The following is a 26,762-nucleotide window of genomic DNA, read 5'->3' as shown; positions in this document are numbered from 1 at the left end:
AGGTTTCATGCTCTAGCAGGAGGTTTATAACCCATAAAAAAAATAGGAAAAAGGGAAAAAAATTAATCCTCCCCCTCTCTGCTTGGCGTGGGAGCATCTTTGCAGGGACTGGTCCAGCAGCATCACATCTCTGCTGTGAATTTTTTTCCCAGCTACATTATTTTCTTGGCTTTATGCAACAGCAGGGCTGGGACTTCCCAACAGATTTTGGACCAGTAGAGATGATGCTCCTGTGGGAAATGATGCTTAAACCACCCCAGCACCGCAAAAAGGATTTTTCCAAGTGGGAAATGGCTGAATTTCTTTGCATTAAGTTTTTTTTTTTTTTTTTTTTTGGGGGGGGGGAGGTGGGGGTGGGGTTTGTTTGTTTGTTTTGTAGGGGGAAAGGGGTATATTGGAACCGGGTCAAAAAAAAAAAATTCATGGTGTGATGTGCCCACAGTGCTGCCAGTTCGTGGGCAGAGCCCTGTTGAAGGTGCAAAATTAGGCCATTAGAGGAATTCATTTCTCTTTATTAGCCCATGTCGAATCCTTTTTATTAGTGGCTGCAAACGACTGCTCTCCTGCAGGGAAATGTCAGGGCTGGTTCAGCCTTTTTATTTGGAGGATTCCCTGAAAACGAAAAAGGGCTTTTTGCAAAACCATATTCAGCAAAATGGATTTTTCCACCCCAAAACTCTTCCTTGTGCCATGGGAATGACCTTCTGCCTCCATAAGACTTGTGATGGGGAGAATCCTCCTGTTTCCCCATACATCCTCCTTTCTCCCCCCTTCCCCCCAAATATCAAAGCAAGGATGGGATCCAGCTCTCGATTTTCATGCCAGTCTCCACCTGCAAACCCACCATGGTGGTCATTCCCTTCCCCTGCTTGTTGCGGCCACAGGAAGGCTGGAAATAGAGAAAACTGCCTATATTTTGCATACAAAAGGGGAGAAAAATTGTAACAACAATTCAGCATAGAGCTTGTGGCAGAAATACAAATTTCACCACTCTTCTGCATTGCGCTCGGCTACAGGCCTTGATGCTTTCCCATTCCTGGGGGTTTTGCACCTCTCTCTTGTTTTATTTTATTATTTTATTTTATGTTGATTCATTTTATTTTGTTTTGTTTTGTTTTATTTTGGTTTGGATTGGGTTTTTTGTTTTATTTTAATTTTTATTTATTTTTAGTTTTCCTTTTATGTTGATTTAAATTTCTTTTATTTTATTTATTTATTTAATTTAATTTTATTTATTTTATTTTATTTTATTTTATTTTATTTTATTTTATTTTATTTTATTTTATTTTATTTTATTTTATTTTATTTTATTTTATTTATTTTATTTTATTTTATTTCCAACAGAAAAAGCAAACCATTACCTACTCAGCCTTGTGCCTCCCCCTACTCCTCCCTGCTAGTGCTCCAAGACATTCATGGGGGGTCAATAGCAGCACTGCCTCAATTATTAATACAGAAGAGTGTGGGGTGATGCCAGCAACGGTCTTAATCCCCCTTTGGTCGATGCAACCCCTCAAAGCAAATGGGCTACAAATTGCTCAGGGGCTGAAATCCACACCCTCCCCCCACCAAAAAAAAAAAAAACCAAACCAAACAACAAAAAACAGCCAACCCAACCTTGGTGTAATTTCGTGCCTTTGCTCCTAATTGATGGAGCGGCTCTGGAAATGGCAGCAGGTACCTGCCGCTGAGCTGCTGGTTCATAAGTCCCAATAATTCAGCCTGCTGCCTGGAATTTGCCTTTCATATCCCTCGGCTAAGCCCCGGTGGGGCTGCCAAAATTATGAAATTATTTCCCCCCCTTCCCCATTCTCCATTCCAGCCTCTGTGAATCTTGCATTAAACCAGGATCAGGACAGATTAAACTATAATATGCTGCGGTATTAGCGGCTGCAAATGAAGACTTAGCCGAGGGGTTTAACCCCTTCACCTGACTCCGGCTCAGAAAAGACTGGTGAGAAGTGATTCGTAATCATCTTTTGGACCATCTTTTGGAGATAAAATGATGGAGCGGATCCCATTACACTGGGATAACTGGGATGCTGTGGGAGACTATCCCTGGAGCAGCATTTTGCATTTCTCCCCTGAAAGACTCCATAAATACATTTTTTTTTTTATTTTAAATTTGCATAGCTGAAGAGGGTCGTTGAGGACTGCACTAACTCATGGTCTTCATCCCCTTCTTCTCCATGTGCTTTGGTGTTGTATGTATATTTGCATTTTATATTGCACTGATTAAGCATTGTCATTAGAGCAAATTGTGGATTTGCAAGAATTGCAAGCCTGTTTTCTAATCATTAGAGTGAATAGTGGCTTTGCTAGAAGAATTGCAAATCTTTGTTTTCTAAGAGTCATCCTGTGGTAAGAAAGAAGTGGGATTTGACCCATCTTCATGGACGGACATGGATGTTCTTGACAGAGGTGGAAAGAGACCTCTTGGTGGAGGAGCAACCCATAGCAAGGTTGGTCCATAGGATGCTGCGGGCGTATAGAAATACCACCTCATCCCCATCTGGCATCTCCAACCAAGAGAGACATTTTGGGGTAAAATATTACCATTGATGAGTGGGTGCTGATGTTGATCCCCAAAATGCAAAGCCATCAGGACAGCAGGTGGCTCCAAGACAACCACCCTGAAGCCAAACTTTTTTGTCCCTGTCAAAACATTCGGAAATGCTGGTTTGGTGCGATGATGGGAAGTACCAAGATGTTGGGAGAAGTCATTGCCTGGTGGAGAAGATGAATCTTGCAATTTTTGCGTTTTTTTTTTTTGTTGTTGTTGTTGGAAAAGGTCTAGAGGGAGCACTCCCGGCTTTGGCTTGGGAGTGAGGTTTACACCACCAGGCTTTTGCAAGCTGGGAGGAAATGGATGGATGGTCTGGGGTAAAAATGGACACGGGACCTAAACCAGTGGGTGTTATCAGTGGTCTCCTTTGTCCTCTGCAGGCACCCGTTGTTCCCGCTGCTGACTCTGCTCTTTGAGAAGTGTGAGCAGGCGACGCAGGGCTCCGAGTGCATCACCTCAGCCAGCTTTGACGTCGACATTGAGAACTTTGTCCACCAGCAGGAGCAGGAGCACAAACCCTTCTTCAGCGATGACCCTGAGCTGGACAACCTGGTAGAGGCAGCTGGGGCTTGGCAGATGTTTTTTGGGGGGCGGGAAGAAGGTAGGGGATGAGGAACAAATTATGAAAATCTACCACCTTGGGCAACATTTTGGGCTTCATTTGTAGTGTTAGCTGTCTTGATAATGTTCTCTATAGACCTTGTGAGACCTTCTGCAGGACCTTCTCTGAGACCTTTTCCTTAAGATGCCCTGTGAGAACAACCCCCTGCCCAATTTTTGGCTAATTTTCCTACACAGACTCCATGGCGTCAACGGATTTCCTGGAAACAGCCAAGATAGATGGCTGGTTTGTGCCTCAAAACTTGGTATCTCTGCAGGAATTGCTGCTCTCTGGTGAAACATGCAATAGGTTTTGTATTCTCGTCTGGCACCATCGTGTTTCAAGGGCGATGGCAAGCCCTTGTCCTAGAAGCAAGGCAAAATAAGAGCTTTTCCAAAAAAGAGTGATGCATATCAATGGTTCGGGGCACTGTGGACATTTCTGGTGGCTTCTCTGTCGTAGCAACCCAAATTTCCTAGTGTACCCGTTGCTGCTGGAAGGTGTCTCAGAAGATTCTGCTTAGGATGAAGCTTTTCTCTTGCGGGGACCTCAGGAAACATCCCCAAATCCTATTATTTTGTTCAGGAAGCCTCCACATGTTGTCTCCATGGCAAGTGTGTTGGTAGACAGGTCCATGGCACCATTTGGGTAAGGTCAGAAGAGGCAATTTTGCCAACCTCTGCTGATGCAAAGAGCAAAACACCTTCCCTGGGGCGTTGGCTTGTCCCCTGGGACTTGTAGCAGAGGGATTTCCATCCCAGAAAAGAAGCAAAATCAGGCAATTCACAGGCAGCTTTTTCCAAATATTACAGATATCAAGGAGGTGATTTTTGTCTAATGACCTGTCATGGAAGGAAGAAGAACAAGCAATGCTCATCCAAGTGCAAAAACTAGCACTTTCCTAAACAAAGCAAGAAGCAGTTTCAAGATGGATTAAAATCCTGCATCTTTTGTGCCCAATTTCGGCTTGTGGAGGAGAGTTTTGCAACATCTCTAAATCAAGAGTGACTTGGCCATCTGTGGAAAGCCCTCCAAAAAAACTGCAGGTCATGCAAACCCTGTTTGTGGATTACTAAACCCATTTCACAATGTTTTATAGCCAAGAACAGAAATCAGTCTGGGACAAGCAACCAAAAAAAGCAATGTTTTGGATTATTTCAGTTTTGGGACTGAACATGCATCAAAAGTTGAGATGCACCAGAAAAAAACCCATCACATTAAATTATATATCAGTGGTTGCAATGATCTAGCAAGAGAGACATGAAGCCACCTGAAGCTAAAAAAAATCTAATATTTGGGAGGAGGAAAGCCTATCACATATCAACACATATCAAGGTGAAACATCTCCAGCAAATGGTCAGTGCAGGAAATGTGTCCACAGAGGCTATTTTCACTGGATTTTAGGTGGTTTCTTAAAAAAACCCACACCAATCATCTTTTTTTGGCATGTTTTGGAGCAACTCACTGCTGAAGTGAAATTTGGCTATTGGCAGTTGCATTGATCCCATGCATGACCTTGCAGCACTGGATATATTCATATTCATATTCATATATATATATGTAATTCTTCCCTATTTTGAGGACGCATCTGTATGTATGTATTCTATCCAGTGCCCAAGACTTCTCCAAAAGCTGTCCAAATTGCTCAGTGTGGTTGGCATTCATCAAGACAGAGGAGATGGTTCATGTGATGCTGGAGAAGGACTGTTCCTGTTGGTGGGAAGTGCCAACTGGAGGGAATTTTGGATGAAAAAATCTTACAGTGATCAAAACTCAACATTTCAACCTGTTCACGAGCTGATGCTTTTTCCCTATTTGCATTGTCCCTTTTTTTGTTTATTTTTGGGGTGGTTTTTTTTTTTTTAATGCCACCAATTCCTTGGAAATCGGCGATGGCAAAGCAGGGATGAAAAGGCCAGCTGCATTAGCTATCATTAGAATAAGAGTCATGTATTCCTCACCGCCGAGATGCACATAATTAGAAATTAGAAAAAGGTCAGATCTCACCATTATCAACTCAATCAGCTGCCGAGTGCCACACAGTCAATTAATTCAGCATCTGTATTTTTTACAACCCTGCGCACGTACGCCGTCGGACTGTAACTCTTTATCCGGACAGATATACGACGCAGCAGAGCAGGGACATAAAATGAGACCCTAAGCAAATGAGCTGAGATAATTGAGAGATTTATTTTTTATACATATATGTGTCAGGTCTTCTTGCCTTTGCCCTTGAATATTGACTTTCATGGCCATTGAGCCCTGGGAGGATGCGGAGAGCCGGGGCGCGACGCCTCCACCTTGTGCTTTGCCTGCACCAACTGCAGAGGAGGAAAAAAAAGGAATAAAAAAAGTGAAAAAAGACCAAAAAAAAAAAAAAGGATTTTTCCAGCCACAACTCATCATCCTTGTTGTTCAACCGAAAATTTGCTTTCTCCGTTGTGGAGCTGCCACCTGTTTCGCTCTGGATTTTTCAGGATGTTTCCCAACCATGGCGACTCGCAGTTTGTAAAGATGACCACTAAAATTTGCAAGTTAAAAACACCCTTTGAAATGCAAAGACGCTTTGTTACATAAAACCGGATTTATTGCCCCGGAGTGAATAGCTGAAATTTTATATATTATGCAAGATTTCAAACAGCGGCTGTAAAACTTAAGGTTTCAGCTCGGCGAGAGGAATGTTTTATGTGTAAATTTTTTAACGTTTATGGGGTACGTTTTAATGAGGCCCAGGCTTTGCACTGGCAACAGCTTATGGTGGAGTTGCAGCCCTGTAATCTTATTAGAAGTGGCCTCCTGAGAATAACCAAACACTTTTCAACATCCAGGGCTTTGGCTCAGCCTTTTTTTGAGCAAAGGAGCAATTCCTATGAAGGCAATGGTAAATTTCATGAATTTTCACTTCTTGGGATTTCAGAGGTATGATTAATGGAGAGGGAAAAGAAACGCAGGGGGATGGGCTCTTGGATGGGTTTTGGGCAAGAATATTGATTTTTGTGGCTTTTTTTGGTGTGCTGAGAAAGGAAGTAAATTTAATTGTACCATAGGGATCAGTTCCAGGTTAGATTTTGGGTAAGAATATTAATTTTGGGTTTTTTTTTTTCAATGCATTGAGGGAAAAAATTATTTTAACTTTGCTGCAATATGCTTTTGTGTAGATGGTGAAGGCAATCCAGGTGCTGCGCATCCACCTTCTGGAGCTGGAGAAGGTCAACGAGTTGTGCAAGGACTTCTGCAACCGCTACATCACCTGCCTCAAAACCAAGATGCACAGTGACAACCTACTCAGGAATGACCTAGGGGGGCCCTACTCCCCCAACCCCTCCTCCATCAGCCTCCACCCCCAGGTAACACCTTTAAAATTGCCTGTAATTGACATTGTTGCACATTGGCCAACAGTCATGTTGGGCCAGTGAGGTTTCAAGGTTTCTCTACAACTCTTGTGGCCTCCTGGAAATTCATCAAAGCCCATCCCTGACTGAGGAAAACAATTTTTAAAAACCCTGTATCTTGCTCATATGGTTTAATAAATGATGCTGTGGCAAGCTTTTAATTTTTTTTTTTTTTATGGCTGTTTTTTTTCATGGGTTTAGCAGAAGTGCAACACCAATGTTTGTGTGTCTGCAGAAAGGAGAGATGAGGGCTTCTTCTAAACTCTTATGCTGCAGCAATGAAATTTGGGGGAAGGAATTGCAGAAGCCGTGAAAATGCATGGGAAAATGGACAAAAAATTAGCATTTTTTCATTAAAAAATATTATTTGTTTGTGGGAGGAAGAGAAACACCATGATTTTTTCCACTACTTCCTCTCTCCTCATTCTTGTCTTCATTTCAAGGCAGCTCAACAGATTTTTTTGGTCTCAGATAACCCTTATTGGCTTCCCTGCTCCTTTTTTTCCCCCAGAAAATCTTGCAGTTCTCCTCCAGCATCATCAACATTCTCACCTTGACTATTGTTTTGCATAATTTGGGTTTTAGCTGGGAGAAGGAAACATTTGGTGCCTCAAGCACAGTGGGAAATTACAAGGAGATGCCCAGGAATTTCAGAAATACCAACTGAAATGGCCAAATCAAGTTGCACCTTGGTGGCTTTTGGGGAAAAAATAAGGGACTGTAACTTACTATTTGGAAAAAAAGTTGCCCATAGATTGGGGTTTTCATGTGACTTGGCAGTACATGTTGGCTGGTTGCAACCCCAAAAACTTCCTTGATGCAATATTGTGTGTCCTTTGGGGATTTCTATCTCAGATTTTTTGGGGGGTGAAATGAAATTTGGGGTTGAAATAACTGCAGAATAACATCAGAAATAACTGCAGCTGACCCAAAATGACCCAGGCAGCTCTTGGGGTTCTCCCCAAAAAGAGGCAAGTGCTGGGGGCCTTATTGAGCTTTTCAGGGCATTTTTAGGGTGGTGGAAAAGGAAAATAATTTTTAGCAGCATTTTTAGCAGCTCAGCTTCAAGTGCTGCAGAATTTGAAGTTCTAAACATGATACTTGTGGACCAACATGGGGAGGGAAAAGCCCCCCAAAAAGTTTTGTTTCTTCTTTGGGTTACCTGAAAGCACCAAACCACTTAATCATTGATCTAAAAAACCCCATCCTCTCTCTATTCTGTAATAATCTCTAGAAATGGGCTTATTATCCCTTAGCTGCTTTATGGGAGCATTCCTTATGATCAAAATTAGCAAGACACTTGCATAAAAGAGAACAATAATTGCTCAACGAGCATCTCGTTTGTAATTTATTAGTTTCTATTATTGTGCATCACCATGGCAACAGCTCGCATCCCGGGTGATGAGAGAGATGTTAGATATGAGCCGACGAAGCTCCCCGTCCCAGCAAATGGAGATGCACGTTTTTTATCAGTAATTTTCATGAAAATAATAAGTGAGGGAGTTAATGAGATGGAAAGCCGTCCTGTGGCTATTGTGATTTTTTTTTCCCTCTTTTCCTTTTTTTTTTTTAAACTGTTGATCTAATTAGAATGCATCGGTCAGGAAAAGTAATGAGGATTTAGTGCTTCACAAAGAGGTGGGGATCATATCAGAAAATTAGCACAAGTCTTTGGAAAATAATCAGACCCATGGAGAGGTACCGAATGCCTCTGATTCCTGCAAACCCAGAGCTGCTTGATGTTCCCCTTCCAGGCAAGACTTGAAAGTTGAGAAATTCAAGTGAGGATTTGGAGACAGTTGTTAAAAAAATGGGAATGCACCCAGGAAAGACCCAACTGGAGGGAAAACTCACTCAGCGACAAAGGGATTTTCAGCTGGCAACAGGAGCCAAAAAATTCACGATAGTAGACCCTAAGGAGCCACCATCTCATCTGGTCATTAGATGAAGATGCCGTATCAGTGATGATACAACAGCAGATTTTTTTCTAATTATCCAGCTAAGCAATGTCAAGTGCCTGAGTGCTTCAACTCATTTGGTATACCTGAGTTTGCATAGATAAGGCTTAAAAAAAGGGTGGAAACACTCTACATCCACCAGTTGAGTTTTAAGGGCTGGGGATGCACCAGAGAACTGATGAATCACTGGACCAAGTGTTTAAAAAATGGCAAGTGGGATGACTCCGCTAACTATCGTCCTATTAATCTCATGCTGAAGGCAGGTAAACCAGCTAATTTAGGAATAAAAAAAAAAATCTAAATAACGGAAATGTGATTAGTATCAGTGAATGAAGTTTCTCAGAAAATAGGTTTTGTTGGGGTATGCGGGGGGCATCGATCATTTTGTGAGAAGGTATACCAGCTTGGTCAGGAAAGCAAATTATTTTCATTTTTTACAAAGTTTTTACCAGGGGACAGCCTGCTAAAAAAATTATGGATACGCAATAACAAGGTTATCAACCAAAACTGAGAAAACAATGTCCAGAGCTGTCAAAATGCTGTTGTGGGAGAATCGTGGTTGTTTCCCTGGTGTTTCCAGAAAGGATGGCCCTTGGCTTGGTGTTATTTGTGCTTTCTAAGATAAAAAATGCAAGAATTTCTGGAAATGCAAAAATGCTTGGAGGTGATGGAAAGATAAGAGAGCACCCAAACAGGTGTTCTGACTGTTGACGAAATCTTCTCATGTCACCATCTAGAGATGACTCCTGTCATTGGCCAAGTTTGGGTGAAAAGTTAGGTTTTTCTCCTGTGTGGTGAGCTTTCATTACCTTAGAGACATTTTGGCACCTTGTTTTCTCCATTGCTTTCTTATTTTGTACCTCACCCTGTTTTGTGGAGGAGTTTTAGCCTCTTTGGCCTTCAAGTCCACCAAGAAATTTCCCTTCTTCCATTTTTTTTTTTGTTGTTTTTCACTTGGCTTCACTCCTCTCCCTTGAGTCCTCATTGGACCCTTTTTAACTCCCTCCCTTCATTTAATGAATATTTTTCATTAATTAAGTTTTTCAGACAGGGATGGGAAAGTGGAGGTGCTTGTTTAACCCAACACTTAAAGTAAATCAGTTCAACTTTCCTTCAACATCAAAGTGGTTCTCACTGCTCTCCAGTTGACTTTGCTTGCAAGAAAAAACCCACCAGAAAGCCAATCACATTGGGAACCATAATACTGCCAGGGGACATTTAAATTGGATTAAATCTTGCATTTTTCAGCTCTATGTTTCAAGTGAGAATTTCAGCAGGTTGGCGATGCTTAAATGGACATTTTCAGGAGAGCATTTCTTCTCAAATTCCGTCTCTCATAGTGCTGGTGGTTGGAGGCTGACAGTTGGGTTGGCCTGACTGCAGTACTTCGCTGTATAGATCTTAATTTATCCAAGTTTGCCCTGTGTAGAAGCCTGGATTTCTCTGTTATTTGAAGCCAACTTTTTTCTCATGGTCATCCATCCACCCATCCATCCATGAAGGAGCCTTATGAGTCTCACATGAGTTTGAGTTTGGCCAGCTCTTTCTCAACAAACTCATGAGTTTCCTTTTTTCGCCAGCTAAACCAAACTTTCCCCATCTTTACTCAAGCACAAATAAATGTCACATAGTTAGAATGAGACAGAAATTTTTACGCATGTGTATCACCCCAAAATAAATTGCTGTATCATAAAGCACAAGGGGAAGGACATCAGCTCAAGTAGCACAGGATGTTAGCACTTACACTTGGGCTCTTGGTGTTTTGACAGTTGCCATATTTTAAGAAAGGGTGGTTTTTTTTTGTGGAATGCAATACATGCCAGGTCTTCTTCTTCATTAAAGTGACTTTTAAGTGGAGAAATGGTGTTTTGCCATAGAGCTGTGGAAGGTCAGTGCTGAGTTGTGGATCTGCAGAGACACCTAGTGACGCATTTTTTACACTTGAAGTTTCAAATTGCCGGAAACATTTAAACTTCTTTGAGTCCTAAAATATCAAATATTTTCCACTGCAGCAAAATCACAAGTGTAATATAATTTGGCTTGGCATTTCTGATCCAAGGCAATTAGTATGAAAAATATATTTTAAGGCAGAGCCTCCACTTCCACTGGGTACCCTTAGTTTCACAGCGCCATTCCAGAAACACTCTGAGTTTATTTCATATCTTTTTCTAATAATTTCCAATATTGTCCCTTTTTTGTCACCACTGAACTGGTGCTCTGGGGCAGTTTTCCTCTACACCACCAAAAAAAAATGCAATTTTTGTCTTCATAAAATGCTGTTGAAAATGGCTTTGACCACTAGATCTGGAAACAGCAGTTTCTTGTTCCCATTTTCCAATATCCCAAAGTGTTTCTTCCCAATGCAGTTCCAAAAATAGTCTTCTGGATGCCCTTCTTCTGGAGGAATCATGGAAAAACAAGGCAGGAGAGGAAAACTGAAGTCTTCAGGCTGGTCCAAATAAATCTCTGCTTGCCCCTGGCCGTATCTGACTGCTTTTTGAAGTTCTCCAAGGACCACATTTGGCTTTATATGATTATTTCCACCGTGTTTGTTAGCCAGATGCTTAGCAAAAGCCAAATCCAAGTGCATGCAAAAGTGACTGGTTTTTGCTTTCTTTATGCTGCGAAATCCTCAGTTTTCAAACAGAAAACCATTTCCTCTAAAAGGCTGGAGATGGGGAGGGGTTATTAAAAAAAGTGCAAGTATTTTGCAGTCATATTTGCATTTGTTTAAATTAATTGTGCTGTGAAAAGGAATATCTAGGAGGCAAAGCAAAATTTCACAGCAATTGCAGTAAAACTTCCAGATAAATAATATTCAGATCATCAATAGAGAGGACAAAAATAACATGTGGCAGAGCTGTTGGTTGCAACATTTTGGGGCTTGGCATCATGGGAGGGGAAAATGCAGCAAGGGATTTTAATAGCAAAAGCATGCAGGGAAATCTGAGTTTATACAGGCAAATTGGTGGTGACTGATGGGAAAAAGAACTGATAAGAAGCAGGAATGTAATGGGGAAAAGGAAAAAAAAAAAGGACCAAACCCGACATTTTTTCCTGCCAGTGGTGGGAAATGCATTGATGTGGACACAGCAGTACCTTAACTCCCCACTGAATGATGCACCCACATCACCTCTTGATGTAAAATTAATTTATTTGTGCACTCAAATTCCTATCTCTGTAGTTTTATTGCAAGGAAAGGAGGACCTTACGGCTTTTTCCCACCCAACCTTGTTTGTGTGGTCACCTTTTCCAGTGTCATTGCATGTCACTACTCCAGAGAAATTCTCTTTTCTTAAGTCAAGTAATAGGTTTCTTGAAGAAATGCATCAAAATTAAGGGATATTTAAGAAAAAGGTGAAAAAAAATCCCCTTTGTTAGCATTTTGTTCAACAATTGAGAATCAGCTGAACACCAGGGAAGTGATGCAGGAAAAAGGTTGAAAAGGGGGAAAAATATTTTTATTGCAAGAAACGAGTGCAGTTTTATTTCCACTACAGCTGGGTGAATTAGAGATATACAGTTATCTTGGGCTTATTTCAAAATTATAATTTTATAAATATTATTTGCAAAATCCTGCCCATCTGGCAGGTTGTGGTACATCTCCCTGCATTCCCCCATATCCTCAGTTGTGGCATCCTTCCCTTCTCAAAATGTTACATTATATACTCAAATAATCATTCAGTTTGGGCTTTTTCCAATTGCTGTTCACATGCAAGAGCTGCTCCTGAGCTGGGGCCGATAATAAGATTACAGCTTTTGGCTAAAAAAATCCCCATTTTTGCAAGAAGTTAGCTTAAAGATGAAATGAATGATGTCAGATGGGGTTATATTAATGTTAATTTCATTATTTTACTAGTATTCTGGCAAGGTGAAACTGTGGTGCTTGCCCTGACTTTTAGCAAATGCTGCATCAACCAGTTCTAGTCAAAGCACCAAAAAAATAGAAGTTTATAGAAAGAAGGATATTAAAGAAATTCCTTCTTGTCTATCATGCTCTTTTTTTTTTTTTTTTTCCCCTCTCTTTTTTCCTTATAGAAAATAGTGGCTGCACAAAGAAGCCAGGATTGGGGAAGACACTAAGTGGGAGCTTTGCAAATTGTAAATCCTTGGTTTTCCTTTTTTTTTTTTTCAATTGCAACAAACTGAAAAAAATCCCTTTTTCTGCAGTTTTGCATTTTGAACCGCCTAGGGGAAAAAAAAAAAAAAAAAAAAAAAAAAAAAGAAGGAACAGGGCGAATTTATTGGGGGGGACCTTGCATGCTCCCACCGTGTGTGAAAAGTCGCGTTTTTAGTAATTTTTTTTTTTTTTTTTCCCCAGGAGATACTGCAGAGCTCGCCCGCCGCCCTGCCGCCCGCCTCCAACCCGCCACCGGGCATTGCGGTGCCGACGGCCGCGCTACCCCCGGGCAACTTGGCCATGAGCGCTGGCAGCGGCTCACCCGCCGTGCCAGGTAGGGACCAACGGGGCAGGCTGGCGTAGAAGTTTGGGGGTTTGGTACCCCCCACGAGCTTTTTTTTTTTTTTTTTTTTTCATAGGTGGAGCCTTGTACCAGCCAGTGACGATGGTGACATCGCAGGGCCAGGTCCTCGCCCAAGCCATCGCCCCTGGTGCCCTGCAGATCCCCAGTGCCCAGGTAAGACTTCACACCTCAAATTTCTGTTTTATGCAACATTTTGCACTGCTGCAGCAAGCAAAAGCCTCAATTTCTCCGTAAATTCAACCCTTGGAGTATCCTAAATTTTAAACTAGGAAGAAACATTGATTAAACCCATCTGCCGGGCACCTTTGGGGTACCTAACAAATTATAGCAATGCTTATATTATTCCTTTACTATAGAATATAACCCTATTACAACACTATAATATTATAATATAGTATATGATATGATAATATATACTTTAAAATAATATTATATAAAATATTATATAAGCACATATGTGCTATTCACATATAAACAAAAATATATATAAAAATTTGTTTTTATATTATAGAGAATATTGAAAATATATTTATATATAAATATATCTATAAATACATTTATAGACTTTATTTATAAAAAGAATTTATATTTTAATATATAAATTTATTTTTACATATGCATTTTATTTTTATATGCATATGGAAAATATTGCGATTGTATTATGGATCTGGGATCACTGGTGTTGCCTGTCTGGTATGGCAATCGCAGCGCTTGTGGGAAAGGCTCATGTTTTTTCCTTACTTTATGGATTTTGGGATATTTTTTAGCCATTTGCTCTGGTTTTATTCCTTTTTTTGGTCCTTGTAATTAACTATGTGGGGTTTCCCTGCATGGCTGCATTCTTGCAACAAAGTGACCATTTGGGGTAGAATGGATTTATTAGGACAACTTGCAACCTGTTGGCTGCATTGCACCTGATCTCTTCCAAATCCCCATTCCCCAGGAATTTACTCAAAAACCCACTGATTTCTGCTCTGATGCTTCCCAGGGGCAGAACAGCAAAAATCACCCCACACAATTTTTTTTTTTTTTTTTTTTTTTTTTTTTTCTGAAAAGACCCAATTTAATTGCAGGAGGCTTTTTTTTTAAAAAAAAAAAAAAAAAAAAAAAGAAAAGCTGGCACCTGCCTGGCAGGTTTTATTGCCTGTGCAATGCTTTTTCAAATTTCTTTCTTTAATGTCTCTCTGACATGGGCTTAAATCTTGCAGCAAAACAATCTGTGGTGGAGAAAACATGCAAGCAGGGAATATCGGGGCAGGGACAGAGCCCTGGACAAGCACCTCTGGATGCTCTCCCCATGCCGCTGGCATGATTTATTCAGCTGGAGCCCAGGGGAATTGCAGGGACCTGCTGGCCTGATGTTTAATTCATCCAGGAGAAGTGTTTTGATGAAGAGCTGGGGAAAATAAAAAAAAAAAAAAAATCTCTTTTTAACTCAAGTGCTGAGATTTCAGTTCAGTTCTCACATCCTCATTAAAACTTCTCTTGCAGCAAGAGATTTATTTTGCATTTTGAGGGGAAAAAAGAACAAATTTTCACCCAGTGGGCATGTTTCACCTCGTAGTGAGAATCATCTGGGTGAGGAATGCAGGTTTGCAAGGGGTTAATGAGTGGCAGAGTTTTAACCTCCAGTTTAGAAAGTCATAATTTTGGATTTTTGTTGTTGTTTTTTAAGGTGAAAGCGTTTTTTTCCTTAGTTGACCATCAAAAATGGTCGTGGCATCACCGCCACGGTCCCCAACTGTGCCGGTGCCACAGCAGGGAGACAATGCTCATTGCCCCTTATAAAACAATGGCAAAACCCCTGAGATATTAAATACAGATCCTGGGCAAAATGTGGACTTAATGCACATTTTTTTGGGGGAGAAAAGGGGGTTTGAATGCTCTCTGCAAGTGCTTGTTTTTTTGCACTTGCCCCATGCCCGTTTTGGATTGGTTTTGTTAATTTTTGGGGTTGGTTTTTGCTTGGTTTTTTTGGGTTGTCCATCGCTGTGTTCAGCCAATTCTCTCCCCGTTCCTCTCCCCCGGCAGGTGAACCTGGATCTCACCTCCCTCCTCGATGGTGAGGACAAGAAGTCCAAGAACAAGCGGGGAGTCCTGCCCAAACATGCCACCAACATCATGCGCTCATGGCTCTTCCAGCATCTCATGGTGAGCACCGCAGCCACCAAAACACCCTGAAAAGCTGGAAAAAACAAACAAACAAAAAAAACGCAAAAAAGCCCCAAAACTGAACAGCTCGAGATGGTGGTTTGTTTGAAATCACATTCAGAGGCACAAGGTGGCTTTGGTTTTATTTTGGGAGTATTTTGGGGATGACCGTTTTCACTGCAGGTGGCAAAAATACTCCCTTCATGCATGAAGAAGCAAACAAAACCAGAGGGGGACTTCCATAAATTACTGTGGATGGGTGATGGAGTGCTTTTTTCCAGTGAACAGCTCCAAAATACTGTTTTCCAGCAAGCTGGGGTGTGAAAGCTGCCCTGCAGGTAATGTTGTGACACATCAGCAGTCAGTTGAAATACAGAATTACAAAATGACCCCATTTTCAGGGTTGAAGATGTAGGCAGACAGAGGGAGCTCAGAGGATGCAACTAGGATATTTTCACTCAGGGAGATTGCTCTTCCACCAGCAGGGCTGGGAGAAGGGCAAAAAGCTAAAAAAAAAAAAAGCCTTTTGGCAAAGAAATCACTTGGAAACTACTTGCAGAGTTGCATGAGGGTCTCCTGGAAGTTGGAAGACCCACAGATAACAGCAAGACAGAAAATAGCAGCTCCGAGGAGCAACTTGGAGTAAAACATGACCCAGGACATGGAGCAGCAGCTGGTTGGGAACTTTCCAGCTTTTTTTTAATAGGAAATTTTGGATTTATTGCGTTGAGGACAAAAGTATCACTGTGTTGGGCCGCCATCCCAATCTGCGCTGTGAATCTCCCATGCTTTTGGAGGGCTGAACTGCAGATTTGCAAGCAGAAAAAGGATTTAGAAGACCAGCAGTTGAGGAGCCATTTTCTACCAGGTGCCAAGAGAACCCCCCCCAGTTTGAGATTTCCAAAACTGGATTGAAAAAAATAAATGAAATTGTTCTTCTACTGGATGGTTGGACCTTTGCTCTCAGTCTGGTCCTCATGGTCAGAAGATGCTTGGGCTTCCTCATGGGATTTCTCCATCTGGCATCATAGATGATGTGGGTTTTAACCTAGTAGCATTGATGTTCATCATTTTATTGGAAGTTTTGTAGCACCAGCAGAAGGAAGGAATGCTGGAAATATTGTGCCAAAAATGGTGACGCTTTTGCCAAAAAAAGAGCCATTTCTAACCACTTTGGCATCCCTGAGACCCCAGTAGGATGGGAGTCTCCTGCATGCCATGACTTTGGGTGGTTTTGTCAAGGAAATCACACTATTTTGGGGGCAAACAGCTGGAAAACAAGTTATGTGAATCAACACTGGTGCTGGCTTGGGGGGTCTGAAAAATGAGACACGGGGCTGGTTTGATAATGTAATTTCTGGGGTTGGAAAGGATTTTAGCACGGTTGGGAGCAGGTTGTTGAAGCTTTGAGCACTGGTAGTCTCCCAGTGCAGATGTTTTGGGGTGTTTCATTGATGAATCTGACAAGGAGCATTGTGGGTGACAGTGAGTTTTGAAGCCCAAATCCCACCTTTACCAACAACCATTATTAGAAAATCGCTAAAAAAAAAAAGAAGAAAATACAATTTTCCTTCAAGGAAAAGCATTTGATGGAAAGCCTTGGAAAAGCCCTAAGGACACCAGGATGCTCTTGGATGCCACCGTTAAGCCTTGCATCTTGCAAATGCAGGAGCCCACCAAATTTGGCATGGGAAAATGAAAAAAATGGGGGTTTTCTTTTTATTTTTCATTTGAGGGTGCTGTTTTGCACACAGGGATGTAATTTTGCTGCCACATCTCTCTTTATTTCTAGCACCCCTATCCCACAGAGGACGAGAAGAGGCAAATTGCTGCCCAAACCAACCTGACCCTCTTGCAAGTCAACAACTGGTGAGTGCATCGGTGGCCCATGCAGTCATGTTGCTGGCTTTAGAAATTTTTTCACGCTATTTTGGCGCTATATAATGCTGTTTCGGTGGTAACTTGGGTGGTTAGGGCCTATTTCTGGGACATGGGTGCCTGTGTGTTTAATTGTTGGCTTTCATTTGCAGTGTCCTAGTGCCCTCTCCTGGCAAATTCCATATGTAGCAACCTCCAACTCAGCTGGAAAAATTAATGCAATGCCACAGACAAATAAAATAGGGTAGAACCCCCCAGCTTTTTGGACCACGCAGCCACTTTTGAAAGGGTTTTATATTGTAACTTATTGAACTGTTACAATGTCTGTTGTTTTAACTCAAAATTGATGTTAATAACTCTTATTTACTCGAATCGTTTCTCTCTTACCTGGCAAGGTTCATAAATGCCCGACGGCGCATCCTGCAACCAATGCTTGACGCCAGCAACCCGGACCCAGCCCCCAAAGCCAAGAAAATCAAATCTCAGCACCGGCCCACTCAGCGGTTCTGGCCCAACTCCATCGCCGCTGGGGTCCTGCAGCAGCAGGGTGGCAATTCAGGGACAAATCCTGATGGTAAGGACAAGCCCTGACAGCCCCTTGCCCTTCCCGGATGGGGTGGCCATGCATTAAATTATGGCCTAATTATGGATTTCTAGACCCCTTTATCCCCCTGTGGGGAAAAAACATGTTGACAAGGTGGCCCATGCAAGAAGGTCCTTCCAGTTGGCCATCACAAGGGCACTGACAGTGGGACACTGCCATCTCCCTGGCTTAGGAACAGCCCTCAAGGATCACTCGCTATGGGGCATCACTTGAGATATCACCTGCAGTCCTGGGATAGAGTGGAGGGGGAGATGGGAAGAGGAGAAGAGATGAAAAAAAGATGAAAAGATTAGGAAAAGATGAGACAAGATGGGAAGAAAGAAGATGAAGAGAAGATGAAGAGAGAACAGATGATGAAAATGAAGAGAATAGAGATGATGAAGATGAGAAGAAAGAAGATAAACAGATGAACAGATGAGACAAGATGAGAAGGTGAAGAGAGAACAGATGATGAAGAGGAGAAGATGAAGAGAAGGTGACAAGGGCAGACATGAGAATGGACTAGATGAGAGCAGATGAACAGAAGGGAAAGTGGAAATTAAGAGAAGATGAAGAGATCTGCCAAACCCATCTGGGCACCTGCTTGCTCAAAAATGAAGGTTTCTTGTTACCTACTGTAGATATGTTAGCTAAAAAAATTAAGGGTTGGACCTTGGGGAGGGCCTGGGACAGGTGGGACACCCTGCAGGGTGCTCTGTCTAGGTACAGCTTTTCACTTGGGTTATTCCTGGTTTATGCATTTTTTTTTGTCCTCTTTATATTAACTGAGAAGTCCTGATTTCTATAATTTTTTTAAATTTCAGGGTCACTCAGCATGGACAACCTGCAACCCCTCTCGTCAGCCACGGCCACCATGGCCATGCAGCAGGCCATGCTGGCGGCTCACGACGACTCCCTTGACGGCACTGAGGAAGAAGAGGATGATGAGGAGGATGAGGACGAGATGGAGGAGGAGGAAGAAGAGGAGGAAGAGCTGGAGGAAGAGCCTGGTGGTCTTCCGCAGCGCCTGGCACCGACCTTGGCTTGGACCACAGTGACTCACTGGAATAACTCCTCCTGCACCCTCCCCAAACCATTGACAGCACCGGAAACAAAATGACCCCCAAAATGCCAAGAAAAAAGGCAAGGACAAAAACAAAATTAGTGACAAAAAAGCAAATTGGACGCACTGGCGGGTGCCCTGGCTGCCCACAGGAGCACGGGGACCACCACGTCTGTGTGTGGAAGTGAAGGACACATGTTTACAAGGCACATATTGTGGCCAGATTGTTGTTTTTTTTTTTTTTTTTTTCAGGTTTTATTTTTATTTTTCCCTTTTTCCCTTCATTTTTGGTAAGAAAAAGCATTCTTAGGGGAAGCTGCTGTCCCCATGTGATGCTCGGATGCTGTTGGGCAACAGCAGGTTTTCACTGTGGGCTACTGCGTCCATCACTTGGATTTCTTGGTGCAAAAAAAAAAAAAAACAAACCAACAAACCAACCCCAGGACTGATGTTTTTCGTTTTTTCCCCAGAAAAGATGATTCACAGGCATAAATATCGGCACGCAGGGGAAAAAAAAAAATTGGCGACTGCAAATTCCGCCTGAGGTCGGATCTGAGGAGGGTTTGGCGCTCTTGACCCACCATATTGCCCGTTTTGGCCCCGATGCAGTGGCCGTTTGGTGACTCTGGATGCAACTTTCTGGAAAAGGGAGGAAATTCCCTCAAATCCTTTAATTTATGTGCTAAAACCCAGCCGAATCTGGAAAAAAAAATCACCCCATCCTCATCCTTAAGGGCTGAGACTAGACGCAGAGTTGGGGCAAAGGCTGCCAGGAGTGAGACTTGCAAGGTGCTTTGGCACCGAGTCAGAAAAAAAAAGGGTTTAAAAAAATGCAGATCTTCACCCAAAATTGAATGGTGACCTGCAAGATTTGCCCAGGTGGAAGGAAATTCAATATTGTTAATGGAAAGATGGTTTCTCCCTGATACTGTCCACCTGTGTGGGAAACTGGTGGAGTTTTACCCCAAAGGAGCCACGGGAGAGGGCAGTTCCGCAAAACAACAACGCATTTTGGGTTTTTTAAAATTCTAGCAAAAGGGCAAATTTCACCTTAAAATGTGGCGCAAGGAGAATTGCAAAAGCAAACCTGGGTGATGCAGGGCAAAAATAATAAAGGAATTTTCTTCTGCAGGTTCCTCCTCTAAATGCAGGTTTCTGTAAGAAGGATTAATTTTTTTAGCAGCTTTTTGCTGGTTTTGTCATTGTTTTTTGACTCTTGAAGAGTTCAGGAAAAACAAAAAAACAACAAAAAAAAAACCCAGCAGCCGGGGGAAAAAAAAAAAACAAAAACAAACAAAAAGTGATGCAATGGGCAGAAAAGCCTATTTTTCGATACTGATCTGGTGTGAATGTAATCTGTAATTTCATAAAGGATTCATTGTAATTTAGTTTTAATTCATGGCCATTTATTATAAAGTGCTACGAGATGAGGTTTTGCAGCTGTATTTTATTGGCAGCTTCCTCCTGTGAGCGGAGAAGCCCTAATATGGGTAAATAACCCCCCAAAATGGGCAAAACTCCTATCAAACAGGCAAATCAGCCCCAAAAGGGGTAACTGACCCAAATCTGCAATTGAGTGATGTGGCACAAATAGGATTTAAACTTCCAAAAGCGATGCTCCTCCAAAAATAAGTGATGCCCCTCCACCAAAATGAGCTCCAATGTGATTTTACCCCCAAATGAATGATGCTCCCTCAAAACGTGTGATATACCCACAAAACGTTACACAGTGTTCACCCCAAAATGAGTTACATTCTCAAAAAATAAGGGATGTTCCCCAAAACACAATGACGTTACCCAAGACGGGAAATCCCCCCCAAAAATGAGTGATCTTCCAAAATGAGTGATGCTTCCCCAAAACATTATGCTCCCCAAAACTGAAGTGTTTCCCCAAAAAAAGTATTTCCTCAAAATGAACAATATTCCCCCAAATCAGGGATGCTTTCCAAATACAAGCAACGGTCCCCAAAATTAGTGTCTCTTCTCCAGAATGGGTAATTTTTTTGAAGCAGTGCCCCAAAAATGATTGATCGTCTCAAAACCACGATGCTCTCCAAAAGGTTTCCCCCCAAATGAGCAATTCTCCCCTAAAATGAGCAATACTCCCTAAAATTAATGACAGCCCTGCAAAAAGATGCTCTCCCAAACTACTCATTCGCCCAAAAAATGAGTGACTATCCCCAAAAGCAAGCAACACTCCAAAAATGAGTAAATCTCCCCCAAATAAGTAACCTCCCCCTAAATGACTGAATTTGCCCCCAACATGGATGACACTCTCTGATAATGAACCATGACCCCCAAATTAGGGACTGTCCCCCAAATGAATGACAAATCCTAAAAATTCTCCCCAAAATGGAAGCGCCCCCCCCTCTCCCCCCCATTCCCTTCTAATTAATGAGTTGATCTGGAACAGAAAGGTGATTTTTGCACAATTTTTAGCAGAAAATGGGGCTATCGAGAAGCTAAAAATGGGAAAAATCCCCTCAAAATAGAATTTACAGCTGAATTTTGCTCCTCCAATTGTGGCGGCTGCCTGCGGCGCTGCAGCCAGCTGAGCACTCAGCAGCTCGTTAGCCAGAAATCTGCATATTTTATAAAATTCTGAATATTCATTAGCATCACAGCAAAATCCTTGCCTTTTTTTTTGCCACAAAAGTGCATTTTTCTATTGAAAATTTTCAAAACAATGTTGCAAGCAGTGGGGATGAAGACACGGAGGCCAGTTGCTTATTTAATGAAACGAATTATTTATTTCCCAGCTGTGCAAAGGTGGAGGGAGTGCAGAGAGAGGGGAGGGGCGTAGGCAACCCTTTTTCCTCAGGTTTGGCCCCATTTTCAGGGGGGTGCCGAGTTGGGGGGGGGGGGGCACGAGGGCAGCGCTGCATCAGGTTGGGCAGAGCACTGCAAAGAGAGAGGTGATGGGTGTGCACTGGTGTGCACCAGGGATGTGTGGGGTTGCACATGGGTGCACGACGATGCACGAGTGCGCACGGGGATGCAGGAGGTTGCGTGATGGTACATGAGCACATACAAAGATGCACAAGGGTGTGCAAGGATGCACAAGCGTGCATAGGGGTACATAAGGATGCATGATGATGCAGGAGTGTGCACAGAGATGCACAAGTGTGCATGGGTATCCACGAGAGCGCACAATGATGCACAGGCTTCCGCTGGGGATGTGCAAGAGTGCACAAGCACACACTGGGATATACATGGGTGTGCAAGGATGCACGATGCACGAAGGTGTGTGGGGGGTTGCATGAGGATACACGACTGTGCACAGGATGCACGGGGGGTGCAAGGGTGTGTGAGTGTGCACGTATGCACGAGGATTCATGAGCATGCAGAAAGGATGTGTGAGCGTGCATGTGGGTGCACAAGGATGCACAAGCATACGTGAATGCTGCAGGAGGCTGCCCAGTGGCTGCAAATGGGATGCAGAGAGAATGCAGGAGGAACATGGAAATGACGCACAAGGAACACACGAGGCGTGCACGATGGGTGCACGAGGGATGCACAAGGATGTAGGAGGCTGCATGAGATGGACAAGAGCTGTGAGGGATGCAGGAGGGGTGCCCAGGAGATGCATGAAGGATGAATGGGGATGCATAGGAGGGATGCACGATGGCACACAAGGGGTAAAAGGGATTTGTAAGGCTACATGAAGGAAGCAGATGGGTCACGTAACAGTGCAAGGGAGTGCATGGAAGATGCACAGTGACCTATGAAAGTGAGTGAGGATGCATGAGGCCTGCACAAAAGATGCACGACGGATGCACAGGAGATGCACAAGGGATATATGGAAATGCACGAGGAGCGGGCAAGGGATGCATCCAAGATGGAAGGGAGATGCAGAAGGATGCACGGGAGGTGCAGGAAGGATGCAAGGGAGATGCACAAGGATGCAGAAAGGATGCACGGACATGTATGAAGGATGCCTAAGGGATGCACGGATGTACCTAGTGTTCACCTGGATGCACAAGAGATGTGTAAAGGATGAATGGAGAGGCAGGATGGAGGCACACAAGATGCAAGGGAGATGCACAGGGGTGCGGGAAGGATCCGTGGTGGATGCAAAGAAGCGCCAGGGCTGTCCAGGAGCTGCATGAAGGATGCACAAGGGTGCACGGGGGATGCATGATGCGAGCAGATACCTTTGAGGATGTAGTCCGTGAGCAGTGTGGGCACCTTCTCGTTCCCCTCCTTCATGGCAAACAGGACTGTGAGGGGAATGGAACTGTGAGCCTGGCCCCACTGCCCCCGAAATGTCCCTTTTCCACCCAAAACCAGCCCTACAGAGACACTGCCAGAGTCTCCCCCTATGCACAAGGCCCAAGAAATCCAAAAAAAAGCACTTTCACCTCCAATCAACCTATCTGTGGCAATGCAGAATGTGTGTTTTACTCTTTTACCCTCAAATTGGTGTTGGTGTAGGATGCAAAAATAGGGAGGGGTTGCTGCAAATCAGCTGTGCTGCAGTGATGCAAAATGCGTGATCGCACCCCAAACCAGCTGTGCTGCCATGCTGCAAAACGGGTCTTTCTCCCCGCTGAAATGGCTTTTATTACAACGATGCAACATACATGGTAGCATCTCAAATTGCCCCTGCTGCAACAATCCAAAAAAAAAAAAAAAAAAAAAAGGGTTTTGCACCCCAAACTGGCTGCATTGCATTGATGCAGCCAAATTGCAGCTGCTGCAGCAATGCAAAATGTGCATTTGTGTTCCAAATCTGCCATTCTGCGGCAATGCAAAATGTCCGACTCTACCCCAAAACCAGCTTGAACAAATACTTACTGTTGGTGAGCATCTGCAGGTCCTCAACAGAGGGCGGTGACCCCTTCTTCTCATAGGGAATCACTGTGTTCAGGTACTGCAAAAAAAAAAACCACCCCCAAAAACACCCACATGGGACAAAATTGCCTATTTTTTGCAATGCCTTGCTACAAATCAACTCAAATTAATGCAAATGTAGAGTATGTCTCCAATTTTCCTGCGATTGCATTTAATCTGCAGGTATTTGGGGGCATACGGAATTAACTGTATGCTGCAAAACCCACCCAAATGCAAAGCCCTGCTTAGTGAGGATTTCTTAGGGTGAAAAACATGATTTTTGCAAGATGGATTCGGGGGTGTAGGGGACAGAACGGGGCTGCAAACTTAAAAAATATTTTGAAAGGGGTTTGGGGGATGCAGGAGAACGGGGTGTGCAGAGGTGGTGGTGAAAGGGGACAGATTCGGGCAATTTTGGAGGGAAAAAGAGGAAAAGGGCACCTGCTTCTCGTTGGCAGCGGTGCCGAAGGTCTGGCGCAGGCCCGAGTGCAGGATGCTGGAGATGCCCTCCATGCTGAATCGCTGGGGACACACGCGTCACCCCATCACCTCCCAGGGACACGGGCATCACCCACGCACCTCCCTTGGCACCAACGGCTCCCTGACTTGCATCCCCCCTTTCCCATATCCCCCCCCCTCCCTCTGACCCCGTGTCCCCCTGTTTCCCAGCCACCCACACCCACGTCCCCCCATTCTCCTGTCCCCATGTCCCTTTGCCTCATCCCCTCTCCTGTCCCCATATCCCTCCATCCCATTCCCCACCCCACATCTCCTTGCTCTGTGCCCCTCTGTCCCCACAACCCCCCCCGTGTCCCCCTGTTCTACGTCTCTCTGCCCTGTCCTGTCACTGAACCCGTCACCCCCCCACTCTCCTGCCCTCCATGCCTTGTCCACGTCCCCCCATCTTCTCGCCCCGTGTCCCCCGTCCCCACATTCCCACCCCATGTGTCTCCACCCCTCATCCCCACCTCCCCCTGTCCCCATCCCCCACGTTCCATCGTCTCATCACCCAACCTGTCCCCCCACATCCCCTGCCCCATGTTCCCACATCCCTGTCCCATGTCCCCCCCCCCCATCCCAGACCTCCTCGCCCCGTGTCCCCCCTCCCCACATTCCCACCCACGTGTCTCCACCCCTCATCCCCACCTCCCCCTGTCCCCACATCCCCGTTCCACGTCGTCTCATCACCCAACCTGTCCCCCCACATCCCCCTGCCCCATGTTCCCACATCCCTGTCCCATATCCCATGTCCCCCCCCCCCCCCCATCCCAGACCTCCTCGCCCCGTGTCCCCCCTCCCCACATTCCCACCCCACGTGTCTCCACCCCTCATCCCCACCTCCCCCTGTCCCCACATCCCCGTTCCACGTCGTCTCATCACCCAACCTGTCCCCCCCATCCCCTGCCCCATGTTCCCACATCCCTGTCCCATATCCCATGTCCCCCCCCCCCCCAATCCATCCCAGATCTCCTCGCCCCGTGTCCCCCCGGTCCCACAATCCCCGCATCTCTTATCCCCCCCCGTCCCACGTCCTCCTGCCCCACAGCACCCCCCACCTTCCGGGGCATGTGGTTCCCGCGTTCGGGGCGCCCCCCTTGCAGGCTCAGCCCCCTGTCGCGACGGCGGCGACGGGCAGCCTCCCGCTGCTCCCGCTGCTCCCCCTGCACCGCCAGCAGCGCCCCAATGAACGCCGTCTTCACCTCCTTCTCGAACGCCAGCTCGTCTCGCCGCGCCAGCTGGGCCACCAGCTCCGCCGACAGCGCCCGGCTCGCCGCCTTCCGCTCGCCCCGCCGCCGCCGCCAGCTCCCGCGCCGACAGCTGCCCCAGCCCTGCGTTACCAACCGGTGCGGGGGCCACCGTCACCGTGCGCGGGGCAGTGAGGGGGTGCCCAGCGCAACTGGTGAAACGCTCGGTGCAATCAGTGCAAATGAAACGGCCGGGGTAGTAAGTGCAGCGCACAGTGCAATACGTGAAACGTCTGGTGCAACTAGCAAAATACACACTGCAACAACGAATTGCCCAGAGCAACGAGTGCCAGTGCCCAGTGCAATAAATGAAACACCCGGTGCAATAAATGCAATGCACAGTGCAAAATACAAAATGCCTGGTGCCATAAGTGCAATGCACAGTGCAATATACGAAATGTCTGGTGCAATCACTGAAACACACAGTGCAATAAATGAAATGTCTGGTGCAATCACTGAAACACACAGTGCAATAAATGAAATGTCTGGTGCAATCAGTGAAATACACAGTGCAATAAATGAAACGCCCAGTGAAGGAAGTGCAATGCTCAGTGCAGTAAATTAAATGTCTGGGTCAGGAAGGGCAATGCACAGTGCATTAAATGAAATGCCAGTGCAATAAGCCCAGCGCAGTAAGGGCAGTGCAGAACGGAATAAATTAAACTCCTTGTGCAGTAAGTGTAGTGCACAGTGCAATACATGAAACGTCTGGTGCAACTAGCAAAATACACACTGCAATAAACAAAATGCCCAGAGCAACGAGTGCCAGTGCCCAGTGCAATAAATGAAACACCCGGTGCAATAAGTGCAATGCACAGTGCAAAATACAAAATGCCTGGTGCAATCAGTGCAATGCACAGTGCAATATACGAAATGTCTGGTGCAATCAGTGAAATACACAGTGCAATAAATGAAACGCCCAGTGAAGTAAGTGCAATGCTCAGTGCAGTAAATTAAATGTCTGGTCAGGAAGGGCAATGCACAGTGCATTAAATGAAATGCCCAGTGCAATAAGCCCAGTGCAATAAGGGCAGTGCAGAACGGAATAAATTAAACTCCTTGTGCAGTAAGTGTAGTGCACAGTGCAATACATGAAACGTCTGGTGCAACTAGCAAAATACACACTGCAACAAACGAAATGCCCAGAGCAACGAGTGCCAGTGCCCAGTGCAATAAATGAAACACCCGGTGCAATAAGTGCAATGCACAGTGCAAAATACAAAATGCCTGGTGCAATCACTAAAATACACAGTGCAATAAATGAAATGTCTGGTGCAATCAGTGAAATACACAGTGCAATAATGAAACACCCAGTGAAGTAAGTGCAATGCTCAGTGCAGTAAATTAAATGTCTGGGTCAGGAAGGGCAATGCACAGTGCATTAAATGAAATGCCCAGTGCAATAAGCCCAGCGCAGTAAGGGCAGTGCAGAACGGAATAATTAAACTCCTTGTGCAGTAAGTGTAGTGCACAGTGCAATACATGAAACGTCTGGTGCAACTAGCAAA

The 26,762-nt window shown here is 44.4% G+C and overlaps 2 protein-coding genes across 2 annotated transcripts in view; one reads left to right on the top strand and one right to left on the bottom strand.

The window, feature by feature from the left end:
- The window catches only part of LOC122154132 (homeobox protein PKNOX2-like), an 89,002-nt gene extending 70,318 nt beyond the window's left edge, over positions 1-18,684 (top strand). Inside the window, 9 exon segments of the mRNA XM_042800686.1 lie at positions 2,947-3,118; positions 6,326-6,514; positions 12,839-12,971; positions 13,057-13,154; positions 15,033-15,152; positions 16,945-17,021; positions 17,426-17,604; positions 18,438-18,629; positions 18,632-18,684. Of these exon segments, the coding sequence (XP_042656620.1) occupies positions 2,947-3,118; positions 6,326-6,514; positions 12,839-12,971; positions 13,057-13,154; positions 15,033-15,152; positions 16,945-17,021; positions 17,426-17,604; positions 18,438-18,629; positions 18,632-18,684 (1,213 nt within the window).
- A 2,719-nt stretch (positions 18,685-21,403) lies between these two features.
- The window catches only part of LOC122154118 (fasciculation and elongation protein zeta-1-like), a 5,721-nt gene continuing 362 nt past the window's right edge, over positions 21,404-26,762 (bottom strand). The window contains exons 2-6 of the mRNA XM_042800386.1: positions 25,066-25,338; positions 23,951-24,031; positions 23,474-23,549; positions 22,831-22,896; positions 21,404-21,577 (exon numbers count right to left, since the gene is read on the bottom strand). Of these exons, the coding sequence (XP_042656320.1) occupies positions 21,561-21,577; positions 22,831-22,896; positions 23,474-23,549; positions 23,951-24,031; positions 25,066-25,338 (513 nt within the window). The 3' untranslated portion in view covers positions 21,404-21,560. The remainder of the gene's footprint in view (positions 21,578-22,830; positions 22,897-23,473; positions 23,550-23,950; positions 24,032-25,065; positions 25,339-26,762) is intronic.

The sequence above is a fragment of the Tyto alba genome, unplaced genomic scaffold, assembly GCF_018691265.1.
Source record: "Tyto alba isolate M040663 unplaced genomic scaffold, T.alba_DEE_v4.0 Super-Scaffold_32, whole genome shotgun sequence".
In the NCBI taxonomy this organism is placed as follows: domain Eukaryota; kingdom Metazoa; phylum Chordata; class Aves; order Strigiformes; family Tytonidae; genus Tyto; species Tyto alba.
This window is presented reverse-complemented; position numbering and strand designations above follow the sequence as displayed.